Genomic DNA, 19753 nt, shown 5'->3' with positions numbered 1-19753 from the left:
GTATTGGATGACCGGCGAGTCAAAGTGCGTGAAATTGCTGAGACTACAGGCATTTCAAAAGAACATGTGGGATATATTTTGCAAATGAAAAAGCTTTGCACAAGATGGGTGCCGCACTTGTTCACAGCAGATCAAAAACGCATGCATGAAAATCTCAAAAATGCACTTCCGTTCAATAAATTGACGGAAGTGCATTTTTGGAAGTGCATTACTATGGATGAGACTTGGATTCACTATTACATCATACCAGAATCCAAACAGCAGTCAAAACAGTGGACAGAAGCCAGTTGTTCAGCACCAAATCCCAAAGTCAGTTCCACCAGCAGGAAAGGTCATGGCATCGGTGTTTCAGGATGTTAAAGGCATTTTGTTTATTTATTATCTTGAAAAGGGTAAAAGTATCTTGAAAACAATAACTGGGGAATATTATTCTGATCTTTTAACCAGACTAGATGAAAAAATTCGTGAGAAAAGACCCAGTTTGCAGAAGAAAGAAATCATCTTTCATCAGGAAAATGCACCTGCCCACAAAGGTGTTTTTGGCAATGAGAAAATTAAGGGATCTGCACTATGAATTGCTGGAACATCCACCATATTTCCCAGATTTGACTTCTATCTCTTCCCAAAACTAAAACTCTTCCTTTGAATCAAGAAAAACGCTGACCAGCATTTTTCTTGATTCAAAGAAAAACGCTGGTCAGCATTTTTCATTTTTCTTTGAATCAAGAGGTGACTGCAGCTGTAGAGGGGTATTTTGCAGATCTTACTGAGAACCACCACAGAGATGGGATAATAGTGCTGGAGCATCGTTGGAATAAATGTATTAGTCTTAAGGGAGATTATGTTGAAAAATAAAAATAATTTTGAATTATAAATTTGTTTTTTCATTGTTAGGCCGAGTACTTTTCAGACCACTTTCGTATTTTCAGTACGAAATATCTGTACTTTCTTTTCATTAGAGTTAATTACTTTTCATTAAAGTCAAATTAATGAAAATTTCATAAATTTTACTTCTCATTAAAATCAATAAAGTTAATTACTTGTTTTTGTTTTTTTATTTATTGTTTTGTTTATAGTCATACCACAGGTACCTTTAAAGATTAGTCAGATTTCTCAATGACTAGTCTGGCCAAAATAGGAGAGAGAGATTACAGGAACAAGGAATCCGGCATGTTCCCACAATTCGCTAAGTGTAGAAGTTTGTCTTTCATGGAAGATAAGATTGAGAAAATCTTGTTTATTAGCTTGAAGATTGTCTGGAATTCAAATTTTTTAAAGATTTTTTTTTTTGAGCTGCATTCAGAAATGTCTTTTCTACAGAATGGAGATTCTCTTGGTATCTGATGATGGGCTATTAATAGGGGAATAAGTGTATAGGATGCATTGTAATTTGAATGGAAAATATTTATTCGGAATCATGCTGTCTCTTATAGATTGTAATTCTTGCTCTGAGTGTGTCCTCAAGGAACTGATGTATATTATTAAGACTCTTGCCCACAAGGGCAAGATTCTTAATAATGAGTTTTTGTGAAGTGTGTGCATAGAGTCCTGAAGAATATATCTTCTAGTGAACGTCAGCTTCTCATAAACTGAAAAGCTGAAAATGACATTCGCATTCTTCTTTACCAGTGAATCCAAAAAAATAAGGACTCTGTTATTTTATTTTTCTAACACAAGTTTAATTCTATGGAAAAGGTGTTAATTTTGTCTATGAAACTAATTCTTCATTTGTATATGGACAAATAAGGAACACCTAAATCAACATAAGGAAACGAAGTGGAGGGACAAAGGGATGATAGCAGCAAAGAGACATTCTTCCAAGTATTCCATGAAGTACCGTATTTGACGGCATATAAGATGCCCCCCCCCCGTTTTTTGTACACATTTTTTAGGAAAAAAACTTTATCACTGAATATTATAATGAATTTACAGTATTTCAAATATAAAGTAATAAGCAGGTCTACTTTAAACAAATACCTAATATAACTAGGAAAGAGTACCCACCTACCCATCGTTTAATCTCTTTGTCAAAACCCAGAAATTCATCTGGATTTTGATGAATACAGAGGACAAACAAATTGTCCTCTGTACCATCCAGTGCATTACTAATACCACACTTCTTAAATGATTTAACCACTGTCTCAGTTTTCACAGCATCCCATGAAGCTTTGACCCACTCACAAACTTGCGAAATACTAATCCTCTTCCTTCCTGATGGCATAACCTCAAAATCTGTGAAGACTGCATCCAGCTGTTCCACTTCTCCTTCATAAATCCCTTAAATGGTTTATTAATACAGACATCTACAGGTTGAAGCTAACTAGTTAGACCTCCTAGAATTACAGCTAACTGAGTTTTCAATTCCTTGAGTTTATTTATACATCTTCTGTTCTATGAGAACGAAACTGATCTGATACTAGCAGGGCAGGCTTCTTCAACAGCCCACCAGGGCACCTAGACCAAATTTTATCTATCCATAACTTCATTCCTCCTCCATCCATCCAGTCTTTTGCATGAACATGTACAAACACCCCTTTAAGCAGCTTTTTTCTTTGGGTAGTGTCTTCCTTTTAAAAATCAATAGTGGTGGCAATTTTGTCCCATCAGCACAGCAGGATAAAACAACTGTGTAACAGTAATTTTGTGCCCTTGAAATCTACAGTTTTGTTTGAGGACACATGAAAAGTCAGCGGAACCTCATCCATGTTTCCAATTTGTGCAAGTTCAAAATTTTCTTGTTTCCTTGAGTTAATGACGAATCAATGAAATTCAATAATTTTTTCTTCATATTCATCTGGCATCTTTTGTGATATTTTGTTTTAGTCTGCATTCATAGCTGATTTCTCTTTATGAATCTTGAACACCATGATGATGATAATTCAGTAAAGTTGGCAATCCCTCTGTTAGTGGCTATCGCTTGATGAATAATCATTTTTGTAGACACTGAAAGTCCTGCTGTTCTGTGATCTAAAATCCAAGTATTCAGTTCTGCCTCAAGTTCTGGCCATTTTGCAGTACCACTTCATAGGTTATGTTTACTGTGAGTTGCTTTTTTAGATCCTCTTCCTGATTCTGTCAAGTTCTTATCATTTTCTCAGTTGGGGTGACCCGAAATGCTTCTCTGCAGCCCTGTTTCCATGTTCTTTAGCGTACGCAATCACGTGTAGCTTGTATGCAATATTGTAGCAATGCTAACGTTTTTTGGCCATAATTTGCCAAGAAATTTTTCACCTGAACTGGAATGTTCTCACACACTGCAAGGAAGCAAGAAAGAAATCGTGTAATTCGAGACAGAGAAAATGTCCAGAAATTAAAGTAATAAAAAACCGAGTATCGGCGTATAAGACGTACCCTGTTTTTCAGACCTATTTTAAAAGAAAAAAAGTGCATCTTATACGCCGGCAAATATGGTAATTTGATAGAAGCGGCAACAAGGGGGGGGGGGAATTCATGGTGCAAACTTTCACCTGTTTGTATAGATTCCCTTGCGAGGAAAAATATCCAGATTGTATAGCAAAATCATATAATTTAAGAATGTCAGCCTGAAAGTCCTGGAAAAACAATGGAGTCCTTTTTTTTTTTCTTGGATTCACCAGTAAAGAATGAAGGATGTGGATGGCACTCTCAGCTTTTTAGTTTATTATAAGAAGCCAATGATTGCAGGATGATATATTGTGAATTCAGAACTCTATGCACCAAAATCCACACAATCGGGCATACATATATACATTTACCTTATTTATAAAAAAAAAAAAAGTATGGGTTTGTTGTATACATGTGGTTTTAGATATATAATGCATATTTAACTTTATAAAATTATATATACATGCATTCCTGGGTTGATTCATTAAGCATGCTGTATATATATACACACACACACACACACAGTTATATTCACTCTATGCAAGTAATCATTTTTATTGTGCATCTATATGAAATTCTATATGCAAATATCTTAATTTTAATTGTAATTTTAATTTAATAATTTTTCTTGTTAACTATGATCTGTGCCATACACTTTTATATCTTGTAATGAGCATTAGATTCCTTTGTTTTTTGGCTATGTTTGCTTACAAATGTGCTAATGATTATGTTCTCATTTCTCCTAATCAGTACCATGTGACTGGCTGGAGAGTGGCAGAACAGAAGCACTCAATAACTTTTGTTAATTTCTTGCTTTGGAATGTGCAGCGGCTAGGTTCTCATTCCTGCACCATGTGAGTACCCATTAGGGGAAGCTAAAGCTGCTCCCAACTAAATACAAGTGATCAAACTAAAATGCTTCCAAATTCCTGCCCTAAAGGATTCCACCTAGGGTCAGGCCTAAAAATAATATCATTTAATATTGAAGGTTTTTTCCAGTGTCAAGCAAGATCTCATTGCAAATATTTGCAGAGATAATGATTGCAATGTGCTCTGCATGCAAGAAACTCACAGAGGGAAGGCACCACCAGACGTTATATCCATGGCATGAAACTCAAAGAGATATCCCATGATAATTATGATAGTGCAATATTTACAAAAGAAAATTTAACTCCATCATCCATTGACTCAACGAACAACAGAAACATTGAGATTATTACAATCACATTTAAAAATATCTCAATCACCTCAGTTTATAAACTGCCAGAAGAAGCTTTCTCCTTCCCCAACATCCTCCTCAATAATAATGCATACATGACTAATGTTACATTAGGTGACTTTAACCGATACAGTATTAACTGGGGTTACACGAATTCCGATGAAGATGGAGAACTTGTTGAAAAATGAAATAAATGAAATGAAATAAATAATTTCTTGCTTTGTGTAGTATCATTTCTCATTGTGTTTTTACTTCGATGATGTGATACTCATCACAAAATATTAGTGACTTACATTACATTCTTTATTTTTCTTGTGTAATTTATAAGATTATAATCATTTAATCATGTCTAATAATTATGTTAATATTAACAATCAAACTAGTAATGAGTTCGTCCTCAGTGTTCCATAGTTCAATAAATAATCAGTTAAAAGTTCAGAATGGAAAGTGTATGCTTTTTTCAATAATTTTGGATAATTTCTGGAGATTGGTTGCTTCTGTATGCTCTATTAGAACTGAATTTGTAATTTAGTCATAAACATAGGTATATATCATTTTCCCTACATCTAATAAGAAATGCAGTCACTGATAAACTTCTTTTGCTTAATGCATAAACTGTCTAGCTTATTAACTTTAACTGACTCACAATAAGTTCTTAGTGCACTGTTAAGACTTCTGTAGTGTGCATATGCAGACCACATCACTATTACAGATAAAACTGCTTTATTGCCTGCAAATTCTTAACAAGTTTTGCATGTTATAATAGATTTAGTTTAATCCTTTATCCCAGTGAGAGCAAACAAAGTTTGCGCCTGAAAATATCTTCAGGACTAAATATAGTGTTGTACTATCTTATCCAGTAAGTAGTGCAACACCAAGGCAACTCGTGGCAAAGGTGGAGCAAGCTACCAGGCACTTCTAACCCAGTATCTCCCATAATGCAAAACACATTTCCTATGTGGATATGTATACTGTTATGCATTAAAGGGATTGGCCATCTACCCAGACTAGTTTCGACCTTTATTGAGGTCTCTTCAGTGGGAGCCAGGCCCAGAGCTGGAGATACCAGGCAGAAGCAGTAGCAAGTCATCTGTGCCTATGGGAGTTGCCTTTGAGACTTATGGGAGGCGCAAACTTTGTTTGCTCTCACTGGGATAAAGGATTAAACTAAATCTATTATAGTCTAACCTAGTGATAAATAAATTTTCAACATCTTTCTCTAAATCCAGAGTAATTTTTAAAAAAGGTGATAAACCTTTTGGCAACTCCCATAGGCACAGATGACTTGCTACTGCTTCTGCCTGGTATCTCCAGCTCTGGGCCTGGCTCCCACTGAAGAGACCTCAATAAAGGTCGAAACTAGTCTGGGTAGATGGCCAATCCCTTTAATGCATAACAGTATACATATCCACATAGGAAATGTGTTTTGCATTATGGGAGATACTGGGTTAGAAGTGCCTGGTAGCTTGCTCCACCTTTGCCACGAGTTGCACTACTTACTGGATAAGATAGTACAACACTATATTTAGTCCTGAAGATATTTTCAGGCGCAAACTTTGTTTGCTCTCACTGGGATAAAGGATTAAACTAAATCTATTATAGTCTAACCTAGTGATAAATAAATTTTCAACAAGTTTCGCATGTTTTTTAGCAATGTTTCTCAAACAAAGCATATAGCTCAACAACCCCACTAGTCCCATATCTAATATAACCATAAGTCCCAATTTTGGCAGGACAGACCTGATTTTATGCCTATGTCCTGCTTCTGGGTTCACTCACTCAGTCATTATCATATGATTATCAGCATGAGGCATGCAAGCACATGTCTATACTGATATGCACAATACTACTCACATATGCAGTAATATATTAACACTTATTGCCAAGAATGTTGATAATTTTTCTGGATTTTTTTTTCCCTCTTCATTGAACATTGTTTTTAAAACTTTAATAAGTTAAGTACATTGTATTATTATAAAAATGAATAGACAAAAAAAAAAACAGAAGTGTACTTTTAAAATTAAGTTACAGAAAAAATCTAATTGTGAAATCTAATTTTCATTTTTCAAGCTTTTGGAATTTCATAAACTTTAAAGAACTGCCCAGATTTATTAAAGATTTTTGTCACCTGACTAGTACAGTAATTAGGACTGTTAATTTTTACATATTTATGTATGAGGGTGTGTCGAAAAGTTGTGATAATCACCATGAAGGAAATGAGGTAGAGTCATACACATGCATTATTCTACATATTCCTGACTAAGTGTTATACACTTGTTACAACACTGCTGCATCATTTGCAATCCTCTGAGAAAAAAGTCTTTCCCTTGTTGCCCACACCAGTCCTCAGCTGCAGATATGACTTCATCATCTGAGGTAAATTTTGTTCTTTTTCAAGTGTTTCTTTAAATATGGGAATAGAAAAAAAGTCAGATGGGGCCAGGTCTGACAAATAGGGTGGGTGAGGAAGACATTGAAAGCCCAAGTTTTCCTTCAGTACCTCCTTCAATCACTTCAGAGCTGTTGAATAAACTGCTGCCATAACAGTTTCACCTTTTTTGAGTTACTTGGTAAGGATTACACCACCCATATCCCAAAAAACAATGGCAAGACCCCCCCAAGAAAAATGGCCAAAGACGTTCCATATTCAAAAGTCAGTGGAGAACCTTTATGAAAATATGGTTTTTTAGTTTCAGGGAATAATATACCTAGTCTAACTGTAAATACTGTTACAACTTAAACAGTGCAGAAACCTTTAATCTATCAGTAAATCGTTTATAGATTTCAGTACATACAAACCATGTATAATGTGCATATAGCAGCACTCAATGTTCAAAACGTGAGCTTGCAGCACTTGCTAACAATGTATATGAAATGTTCAAGTGATAGCCATGTTGTGAATTAATGATTTTTGTACTGATTATTTATTAATTTATTAAAAATACATTACCTTTGATGATCTTTTAGGGGGTGGAGGTGGGGCAGGTATTATCTGTTGTTGATTATGATGCTGATGACATTCCATTGCCACAAAATCATCCACATGCATTGAAGGAGGGCGGCTTGTATTGGGTGGTCTAGATCGAAATGGATCATTAGACCTATTAGAGTGAACTGCACCTCTTGCAAAACCTCTTCCTCTCATGGGAGCAACTACATAATTCAAAAAATTAGTGTTACACTCAATATTCTCATTTGTATATTAATAACCAGTTTCAAAAAATTCTGTAATTTATCAGCTAATTTGCCTACAAGTTTTAAACACTTCTTATTCATTTAAACATCTTCAATAAAACTGAAATTCTGTAATTTTGTATTAACTTTTTTCTTATGAAGTAAATTTTTAATGTTTTTATGGCTGGAGTCATAAGCTAATTTCAGGAATGACCTAAGTATGTATAATACAATTAGATCAATTACATTTAATTACATAAGTCTTTAGTATATATCAATTATAACATCAATTAAAATCATATAAAATTGTTTAGGGGTGCTTAAGGATCAAAGCTGTATAACTGAGAGGAGACCTCCACATAGCCTTTAAAGGAATGCGGAGAACCGACCAGGGCTTCTGACCTAATGTCCAATCCTCACCTTCTCGTGGTGCACCCTGTTGGGTATCTACTTTGATACTGAACAAACGAGGATGGGCTGACAATTTGGGATTTAGTCGACCAAATTGTATTCTTATTGGTTAAACCAAAATAAAAAATGATGGTACAACATGACAAAATTTCATGCCGGCTTGGGCGCTGCCCGGTTAAACAAGGCCCCCGTTGTTGCCAGGGAACCAGGGCGAACAGCGAAAAGTCAGCTACTGGAACAAATCTGAAAACAAATCCCAACTCAACATCACCAGAGTTAAAGATCGGTACTATCAACGTAAGAAGCCTGAATGGCAAAGAAATGGAGCTAGCTGAGGAATTAGATAAGTACCAGATCAACATAATATGTGACTGAAACAAAAAAGACTAAAACTGATAAGATCTTTCTGAGCAATAAATACAAAATGTTATATTCAGTCACTGACACTCAAGGAAAATAAGGAGTAGCCATAGTATTCAACACAAAATATGAGGCTAATCTTCTTGAATGGCAGTCAGTCTCAAGTAGAGTAATGTGGGCAAATATGAGAATGGGGAACAGGACAATGAGACTCATTTGTGCCTATGGTCCCACAGAAGGTTCTACTAAGGTAGAAGTGGAGGAATTTTTTGACGCTTTAGAAAAAGCAACTGACACAATCAAAAAGGAAAAGTTGGTCCTTGTTGGGGATCTAAATAGCAGAGTAGGAAATGATTGTGAGACATATAAAAATATTTTGGGAAAATTTGGAAAAAAGAGCAAAGCTAATAATAATGGTAAATATCTGTTGGATTTCTGCTCAGGACATGGACTGGTTATTACTAACACCATGTTCCAACATAAAAATGTGCACAAATTTACATGGAGAGAAGAGGCTAGGAATAAGAAAAGTCTCATTGACTATGTTATTGTTGATAGTGATGTTTTCTCCCTGGTGCAGGACACCAGAGTGTACAGAGGATTTGAAATTGGAAGCGATCACTATTCAGTCTTGAGCAGGATAAAATTGAATTTCATATTGAAAAGAATAACATGTAAGAAAGTTTTAAAGCGAATAAAAGTTGAGCAGCTCTCAGATGTGAACTGTGGACTAAAATACAGAAAGATTATTGAAAAGAAAATGAAAGAGTTTGAGAACAGGAATCAAACCTTGGAGATTCAGTGGCAAACTCTGAAGAAAACATTGATTGATTCTGCCAGAGAGGCATGTGGTGAGGTTGTGTGCAAGGATAAAAAAATCAGAACTCCCTGGTGGACACAGGAAGTTAAAGAGGCAGTGAAGGAAAAGAAGAAAGCATATCAAAAGTTCTTGGCAAATAAGTCAGCTTTTACTCTTACAGAATACAGAGACAAATGTAAGAAAGCTAAACAGTGTGTAAAACTAGCTAAACAAAAGTCATGGGAGGACTTTGGCAAGAATATGGAAAATAAATATCAAGAAGGTGGCAAAATATTCTGGAGGTTGTTGAAGAAGCTTAGGAATGGAGAAAAGAGTGCTGTAAAAGGAGTTAGAGATGATAAAGGTGACATGAAAACAGGAGAAAAAGATATCCTTGAAGTATGGAGTAATTACTTTGAAAATCTGCTAAATGAAACAAGCAGTGATGACAGCACAGTGATAAAAAACACTGACCAGGCATGCAGTCAGGAATACATATCCATACTTGAAGTAGAAAAAGCCATCAAAGGCTTGAAATGTGGAAAGGCAGCAGGAGTAGATGATATTTGACCAGAAATGCTGAAGTATGGTGGTATAAAAGTCTTACAGTGGCTGCACTGCATAGTTCAGAAAGCCTGGACTGAGGGACGAATTCCCGATGACTGGAGTAGAGCTCTCGTAGTACCCATATATAAAAAGGGAAAAAAAATGAATGTGAGAATTACAGAGGTATTTCCCTACTGAGTGTTCCTGGCAAGATTTATGCAAGTATACTTGTGAAACGGTTGAGAAGAATTGTGGAAGAAAAGCTTGGTGAAGAACAAGCTGGATTCAGGCCAAATAGAGGCTGTCAGGATCAGATCTTCACTTTACGACAAATAGTCGAGAAAGCATGGGAATATTACAAAGATCTGTATTTAAGTTTTGTCGATTTGGAAAAGGCATATGACAAGGTGCCAAGAGAGAAGCTATTCAATACGTTGCAGTTATATGGTGTCAATGGGGCATTATATCAAGCAATACTTAGTCTTTATTTGAGTTGTAAGTCAGCAGTTAGAATTGAAGGAAGTACAGGAAGATGGTTTAATGTTAAATCTGGTGTGAGACAAGGATGTACATTATCCCCTCTGTTATTCATTATCTATATGGATCACATTATGAAGGAAAGTGGTATTAAACCAAATATCAAAATTGGAGATGTTAATGTCAGCTCTTTGCTTTATGCGGATGATGTTATACTTCTAAATAAATCCGCTACAAGTCTGCAAGATTCTCTGACTAAATTGAATAGCTGTTGTAATAGATATGGTATGAAGGTCAGCAATAAAAAGACAAAGACAATGAAAATAGGCAGAATCATTGAAAATGTCAACTGTGTTGTGAATGGAGAACCTGTGGAACAAGTAAAACATTTCAGTTACTTAGGCATGATTTTTACTGAAGATGGTAAATTAAATATAGAAATAGACAACAGAATCAGCAAAGCTGGTATGGTGGGAAGTCAATTGAATAAATTCATATGGAATAAGAGAGAAATTAGTCGGAACACTAAATTAGCTGTATACAAGACAGTGTTCAAACCAGTTTTAACTTATGGATCTGAGAGCTGGGTCAGAAGTAAAACACTTGACCAAAGACTAGAGACTGCAGATATGAGAGTCCTGAGAAAGATTAGAGGCGTGAACAGATGGAAAGATGGCATCAATGGCAATATCATATTAAAAACGAGGATATTAGGAAAGAACTTGACATTGCCAGCATCCCGGAATGCATTAGCAGAGCTAATATCAGGTGGTATGGTCACTTAAATAGAATGGGAGAGGAAAGATTAGCAAAACAAGTGTTCTCTGCCAGGTTGGCAGGAAAACGACCCAGAGGAAGACCAAGATATAGGTGGATTGATACGGTACAAAGTGCCTTAGACGATAGAAATATAAGATCTGATAATGTTGGAGTCTTGACAAGTAACAGATTGATTTGGAGGAAAATTGTAGATAGGAAGTTAGTAATGATGTAAATTTTTCATGTAGTACTGTCATATCCTGTACACCCCTTGAGGGTACATGGCAGGAATTTGATGATGATGATGATGATGATAAAATTGTTTAGTGAAAGAAGAAAAGGGTCCAATGACTTCTTAGCATAATAAGCAAAATGCAAAAATTTGATATTTTTCTACATTGAGTATACGAAGAGAATGGAAATGAATTACAGGAAATATCTATATTATAATTTTAAAAGAGAGACAATGGATGAACAACAGTCTCGTTTTGCTCATTCCTTGATCCATTTTCAGCACAGGAGGCAAGTTAGTGTTTTTAATGAATTACACTTGATTTAGCTCCAATTGCAACAGAGATTAGTGGAGTTATGTTCTACAAAACAGGCTCAAACATTAGGCAAAAAACAAATATTCTGCAAATAAATATTTCGACATAATCTCAATACCAAAATTTTAAAGAGAGTTACTGTTGTCATTTATCTGACAATTTCTTGAAATTTATAGATACTTGGTATCTGTATCTCTTTCATATCTTGATTGTTTTTCAATGTGCTCTTCGTAAATGAGCATAGTGAAATGAATGAACCTCCAAAGGAGGTTCTGGCTGCAGTCATTATTTCTTCAGGGTTTTCTTCTGCAGCTAATTTTTTTGAATGCCTAGCCATAAATTAATTAGATGATAGTAGACATCATAAACTCAAATCTGTATCCTGATGTTCCACGTGAATTCTCACCAGGATCTACAACTATAGGTACAAAACTGAAGATTTTAGATACAGCTGCTTTTAAGATGTGATGTTTACATTAGACTGTTGAGGAATCTCATACATGCATACAAATGTCCTATTAAGAATTGGTAGGCAGGCAGCACTGACAGAACAAAGCTGAAATACTTTGGACTCATTGAAAGAATGGATAGAGATGGTGGATCCTCAATGAGATGGCTAGTCTTTAGAGAGTTGAAGCCTCCACAGAAGCCAACAATAAGGCCACTCTTGAGGCTTCAACTCTCTAGAGTACTGTTTCTATGCTATGTAAAAAATAACTAAATAAATACTTTTTAAAAATTAAAAATTAAGAAAATCCATAGCCCACTCTTTCTTAATCCTCCTCTTCTACCTTTTACAGTGTTGAGGTTCCTTATTCTTTCAATCGTAACCATCTCGAGGATAAGGTGTTTGTCCTATGCCTTCCAGTGTATCCTATGTCTTTAGATGTGCGTGTGTTGGTGTAACTGGTTTGCCTGTTCTGGTTGAAAAAATCCCCTACCTCCGTAAGAGACTGGCTAACTCACCTTTAGTCAAAAGAGACCAGATAAAGGTTCTTCACATCACTGACAGGAATCAAACCCAGGTCTTTCCGACCAAAGGGCTTCGTCTATAATGACTGAGCTATGGAGACTCCATAGCCCACTCATAGTACTAATATACTAGAGGTTTACAACTATTTGTTGGTGAGAATCACAAAAGAGGGAGGGAGAAGTGAGTTAAGCTGTTTAGATTTTGCTAAAAAAGTTATGTTTTACAGTCTAAATTGGTCCATCTTCTTCCCTTTACAAGGTCTGGAAAGAGGTAGTTGCAAATTAACTTTATGCAATACACATACCACAATACATGCAGTTCACAAAATATATCAGCTAAAAATAACTACATATTTTTGATTTTTGAAAATTTTTTTTGCACATCCTCTAACAAAGCATTCCTATATCTATTTATATATTATGTTATTCGCAAGAGCCTCTTTAGTCCAACAGGTAATGACAAATTCCTTTGGTTAGAAAGACCTGGATTGAAATATCCTTTAGGGTGAGGACTTTTCAACTGAAGGTTAGTCAGTCAGCTGCAAAAGGAGATGGAGGGGATTTTTCTTCTGTAGACTTGGGTTATTCATCCCACAACAAATTGTCTGAAGAATACATGCAATTAACTGTCATATTACAGAATTAATTAGGTTTTTAAAAGCCAAGTGACTTGACTGCAACAACTCACTGAGCCCAATAATTTAAGGGAAGAATGCTATTCATGATGATTTGAATTGCATACTGATTGTGGAGGAGATAATTATAAAGACAAGTTTTGCTCTTGTTTCAAATTTAACATTAAATTGCAGCGAAGTGCAGATGAAAGATGACAACTTCAGCTGTTATCTGACAACTTTATTTTATTCCAGCAATAAATGCCTAATAGAAATCAGGTTATAATCAATGTTCTCTATAAGCTGTGAATGTGTTACACCAGTCAAAAAGGGGAATGCACGTGCCTACTAACAGCACACACAATTTTTTTGCTTTCAGAATTTCTAATTTACAGTCAAATAATTTATGAACATACTATAACAATGAATAATATGATAAATCATACTTGTCACTTTAGTGAAGTGCTGAAACATTTTCCCTGCACCTATAAAATCCTTTAAGCAACTTAAATGTTTCTATCATATTCCTTCTTTTTCTCCTACCTCTTCTTCCAACTTCTGCAATCCACACACCTTCAAATCTACCCTCATAGAGAACATTCCGCAGGCCACTCACCATCTTGGTCACTTGCCTCTGAATCCTCTCCAGCGCTTCCTCATCCCCCATGAAATCCAGAGGACCAGACTTGAGCACAGTAATCCAGATGTGAGTGTATCAAGGCCTTATAAAGAGGAATAACAACTTCCTTATCTCTACCTGTTAATGTGTTCTTCACCAAATAATCTTATGGGCTACCTTAGCAATACGTCCTCTAAACTTTAACTCTCTGTCTACCACCAACAACCCCTAAATCTCTAGCTTCATCTATTTCCTGGAGTACAGTGGCATCAATGTGATATAGCTTGTAATCTATTTATCCCAAAATGCATAACTTTACATTTGTCAACATTAAACTGACACCCATTAGCTTTTACCCATACTGACAGTCTATTTAAATCTTCCTGCAATCCCTCTCAACATCATCTTGATTAACTAATACTTTACCTAATTTTGAATGAATGTTTCCTTTCAGGTCATTTCCTATATAATTTGTACAAATTAAACAGCAATCATCCCAACGCTGAACCTTGTGGCACACCACTAGTTACCTTGATTCTGTCCCTCCATATACCACTTTTTGATATCTGTCCAGCAGCCACCCTCTTATCCACTTAATCAGTGTCATATCCATCCCATTTGTTCTAATTTGTGTAACAGTGTTCCATGTGGTATTCTGTCAAATGCCTTTGCAAAATCCAGCAAACTCATCTTGTAGCCAGCTGTTACTCTATTATAAAAAAGTTAGTAAATTACTAAGGCATGACCAACCCTTCACAAAGCCATGTTGACCCTCATACAATATCATATTTTTATCTCTCCATTCTTGAATTCTCATTTTTCCCAATTTTTCTAGTACTTTTACCACTACACATGAGATACCTATTGGTCTATAATTTCTAAGACTACTACTGTAGTCTTAGAACCTGCCTTAACAAAGGAATAATTTTGCCCTCTTTTCACTCCCTTGGAACACTACTAGAGCCGAGACTTAAATTGAACAGTTTAATCAAAGACATTGCCAGTTCCCTTGCACATTCTTGCAAAACTCTAGCTGATATCCCATCTAATCTCACAGCTGTATTTACATTGAGATTCTGTAATATTCTAAGAACCTCCAATTCATTCACATCTGTTCCCACACTAGTTTAACCTTACTAGGAAGATATATATGCTTGCAAAGTTATCACTCACTCTCCCACGCCTGTCCCCCTCCATCACATGCGGCCTTAAGTAAAATTATCCCTCGGCAGGTGTATAAATTTTACTTTGACAACCCCCAACCTCAACCCCCATAACAATCACTCGACCTGTATTCATTGTACTAATTTGGCAGTGCATGTCTTCCAGATCACCTGTGGAACTCCATGGCATATAGCAACAACCAACTCTATATTTTGTCTTATTGGTCTTAATCTCGTGCCAGATTGCTTCAAATGAACAGCCACCCTCCTACCTGTCTCCTATTCTTTTTGGTTGCAATTCATCTGCTATCATCAGCAGTATTCCTCCCCTCATCCTATCTTTTCTATCTTCCCTGAAAATACTAAACCCTCCACATTCTATCCCTGTAACTACATCATCTGCTGTTACCCAAGTCTCACTAATGCCTATAACTTTTGGCGAGGCATATTTGTTTAGTATCTACTGTGTAGACAGCAGTCACTTAACTCATGTAAACAGTGATGGATATTTATTTGGCTAAGCAGATTTGAGCAAATTAATTTAGTGCTCAGTTTTACAGGTTATAGCTAAACTCAAAAAGAATAACAATAATATGAGAAATATTATTAGCAGCTTTAGTGCATTAAACCTACACAATGTCACTGTCAAAATTAAAGTAGAAAAGAACTGCAAATTTGTTTATGAAGTGGATGTATATGTAATATTTAAGTAGCTGAAAGAGTAAGGATTTGCACTGCTCTTATAGAAATATTTATCATACAGAATATAACATCTTTTAACAAAGATGTTATCACAAATTTTAGGCATATGAAATTAAGGGTTTGTGGCTTGTGACTTTTGCTATTGTGAGCATAGTGCACACCTTGAGTCTGAGGCTAGAAACTTGTGCACATGGACCAGCAAAAATTAGAGGAAACATTAGCTATAATTATTATTATTTTTTTTTTTTTGTCATGTTTAAGTACATGATCCACACCCTTAGTTAAGTAGAGAATCCATTTTTTTTTTTTTTTTTTTTTTTTTTTTTTTAAATTCAACAACTAAACTCATAACAGTTGTCTTTCCACTATATACATCCACATCCTTTGTAAACCTTAATACTGAGGGTAGGCTAAGGTTAGATAATCCAGAAACACTGCTCCACTAACTTTATAAAGACACTTCAGTTCTACAATAAGCAGCGTGATAGTCTTTCTGAGCAAAGAAATACATTTTTCACCTAAAAACAATCACATGGGCAATATTCACACCTGCAGCTTGATTGGAAAGTGGTTATTCTAACCACTCAGCCAACCAAAGTGACAATTTAAAATTAATTTATTTAAAAAATATTAGATGAATATTGTATTGTTCCATAATTACCATTCTTATAATGTAGTTAACTGTTACCACAGCAAACACTATAATAGTGTATTCACTTCACTTCATTACAATCTACTGAAAAGTATACAAAGTCCCAGAGGTATTCTTCTAAAGGAAATTAGCTATAGCAAAACTTCCATTATAAATTATTCCTTCAGCTCTTATGATTGTAATTTACTGAACTCACAATCTGTTCATCCAAAAGACAACAGACAAAGTATTTGGAGAGCAGAAGCATTACCTACTCATTTAACAAAGCTACCAAGTGCAAAGAAGAATTTAATTTGCATTTGTTGAGACATATGTACATATGGGAGGAGAGTTTCAAATGAAAAACCAAACATATACCATAACTGGCTCAAATCCAGAACTACATCATCCTTTAGAGCTTATACCCAAGCCTAAAATAGATGCAAAAAAACAATCAATGCTTCTAAAACATAGTTCGCAAGACCAAAAAACAGGAAATTAACAGCCTGTCCAAATGGCAGTCAAGCCTTTTTGTCTCTTGCCAAAGCAATTGGTCGTAACTTCTGCCCAACCCTATGATACCAGATGGCTCTATTGCATCATCACCTACAGAAAAAGCCTCACACTTTGCTTCCAATGCAAGCATAATTGACAATGGCAAATGTCCCCCGACCATTCCAGATGATCAACATACAATGACCACTATATCATTTTGCCAGAAAGAGATCAGAAAATACTGTTCAAATCAGACACAAAAAAAGTCCTCTGGCCCTGATGGCATTCCTCCAATTGTCCTGAAAGTTTGTGCACCAGAACTGACTCCTATCCTATGTCACCTGTATATACTGTCTTACTCCACTGGTATCTATTCCCACAGCCTGGAAATTGGCCTATATTCAACCCATTCCCAAGAAGGGGAAGACAAGTCATTGCCATCCAACTACCACCTTATCTCGCTCACCTCAGTCCTGTCTAAAATAATGGAAATGGAACCATCAATTCCCAACTACTATACTACGTTGAAGATACCCACCTAATAAACAACCACCAGTATGGATTCTGTCACTGCTGATCAACAAGAGATCTGCTCACATATGTCACCACCTGTAGACAAATGCCATGGAGAAGTTTGCCGAATCTCAAGTGGTTGAACTTGATATCTTCAAGGTGTTTGACTTTGGAGATATCTGGCAGATATCTAAGAAAGGCTGCCATCATTTGGTCTGTCTGAAGACTTCTGTAGTTTGAATTGCCAGTTTTCTGTCTGAATACACACTATGTGTGATGCTGGATGGTTCCTTATCCCCTCACCATTCAACTAATGCTGGGGGTTTCACAAGGTTCTGTCCTCTCATCAACCCTCTTCCTGCTATATATCAGTGACTTCAGCTGACCTCCAACCCAATACTCAGTTTTGCAGATGACAGCACATTGCACCTCTCCCTTTCATTTGATAAATCTTACTCTACACAATTCACCTCAACCTACAGAACATCAACCACTACCGCCCTCAATTCTGATCTCCAAGCCATTCCCAAATGGAGTTCAGATAACCTAGTTAATTGCAATTCTAATAAAACCCAGTACTGTCTTATTTCTCATAAAAAAGAACCATTTTCTCCCAGTGTTATTTTTGCAACACCCAAATTTCCAGACAATTTAAGATTTCTCTTCTTGAAATTACCCTGACATGAAGCCTCTCCTGGCATAAACACATCACAACCATGTTGAAAGTTTATTTATCACTAAGTTAGACTATAAGGAATTTAGTTTAATTCTTTATCCCAGTGAGAGCAAACAAAGTTTGCACCTGAAAATATCTTCAGGACTGAATATAGTGTTGTACTAACTTACCTGGGTAAGTAGTGCGACACAAAGGCAACTTGCAGCAAAGGTGGAGCAAGCTGCCAACACTCCTAACCCAGTATCTCCCATAATGCAAAACACATTTCCTTGTGGATATGTATACTGTTATGCATTAAGGGATTGGCCACTACCCAGACTAGTTTCGACCTTTATTGAGGTCTCTTCAGTGGGAGCCAGGCCCAGATATGGAGATACCAGGCAGAAGCAGTAGCAAGTCATCTTTATCTATGGGAGACTTTCAACATCTTTCTCTAAATCCAGAGTAATTTAATAAAAAAAAGGTGATAAACCTTTGGCAACTCCCATAGGTAAAGATGACTTGTTACTGCTTCTGCCTGGTATCTCCATATCTGGGCCTGGCTCCAACTGAAGAGACCTCAATAAAGGTCGAAACTAGTCTGGGTAGTGGCCAATCCCTTAATGCATAACAGTATACATATCCACAGGAAATGTGTATGGGAGATACTGGGTTAGGAATGTTGGCAGCTTGCTCCACCTTTGCTACGAGTTGCCTTGGTGTTGCACTACTTACCCAGGTAAGTTAGTACAACACTATATTCAGTCCTGAAGATATTTTCAGGCGCAAACTTTGTTTGCTCTCATTGGGATAAAGGATCAAACTAAATTCATTATAGTCTAACCTAGTGATAAATAAACTTTCAACATCTTTCTCTAAATCCAGAGTAATTTAACAAAAAAAAAAGGTGATAAACCTTTTGGCAACTCCCATAGGTAAAGATGACTTGCTACTGCTTCTGCCTGGTATTTCCATATCTGGGCCTGGCTCCCACTGAAGAGACCTCAATAAAGGTCGAAACTAGTCTGGGTAGTGGCCAATCCCTTAATGCATAACAGTATACATATCCACAAGGAAATGTGTTTTGCATTATGGGAGATACTGGGTTAGGAGTGTTGGTAGCTTGTTCCACCTTTGCTACGAGTTGCCTCGGTGTTGCACTACTTATCCAGGTAAGTTAGTACAACACTATATTCAGTCCTGAAGATATTTTCAGGTGCAAACTTTGTTTGCTCTCACTGGGAAAAAGGATTAAACTAAATTCATTATACATCACAACCATTGCATCTTCAACTTCTAAAAAACTAGGATTTCTCTTTCGCTCAAGATGTTACTTCATCCCTGAACAGCTGTTAACCTTATACAAATCACATATCCACCCAGCTATTGACTACTCTCACGTATTGGAGGGGGGGGGGGGCAATAGCTCCATCAAAATGCTTGACTCGATACAGAGGAGAGCAATCAGACTTATTAATGACCCATCTCTTACCAACTCATTCCCCCCACTTTTGCACAGATGAATGGTCTCTGCAATATATGTTTTCTATAAATATTTCCATGGAAAATGTTCATCTGAGATAGCATTAATAATTCCCCCACTTAGTACTAAGCTCATTTTAACAAGTGCAACTGCGAAAGATGTTGAGCAGTGCACTTGAAACCAACAGAACAAGTTTCTTTTCATCCTCCTTCATCTCTGTTACTGCTGTATTTTGGAACAGTCTTTCCCC

At 36.2% G+C, this 19753-nt stretch overlaps 1 protein-coding gene across 1 annotated transcript in view; it reads right to left on the bottom strand.

The window, feature by feature from the left end:
• vir (VIR_N domain-containing protein) overlaps window positions 1-19753 on the bottom strand; it is a 630458-nt gene that overhangs the window by 56441 nt on the left and 554264 nt on the right. Inside the window, exon 37 of the mRNA XM_090397685.1 lies at window positions 7533-7735. Coding sequence (XP_090253811.1) covers window positions 7533-7735 — 203 coding nt within the window. The remainder of the gene's footprint in view (window positions 1-7532; window positions 7736-19753) is intronic.

The sequence above is a fragment of the Typopeltis vanoorti genome, chromosome 9, assembly GCF_054136105.1.
Source record: "Typopeltis vanoorti isolate ZY-2024b chromosome 9, IOZ_Tvanoo_1.0, whole genome shotgun sequence".
Taxonomy (NCBI): Eukaryota; Metazoa; Arthropoda; class Arachnida; order Uropygi; family Thelyphonidae; genus Typopeltis; species Typopeltis vanoorti.
Note: the sequence above shows the minus strand (reverse complement) of the source record. Positions and strands in the feature narration are given on the sequence as shown.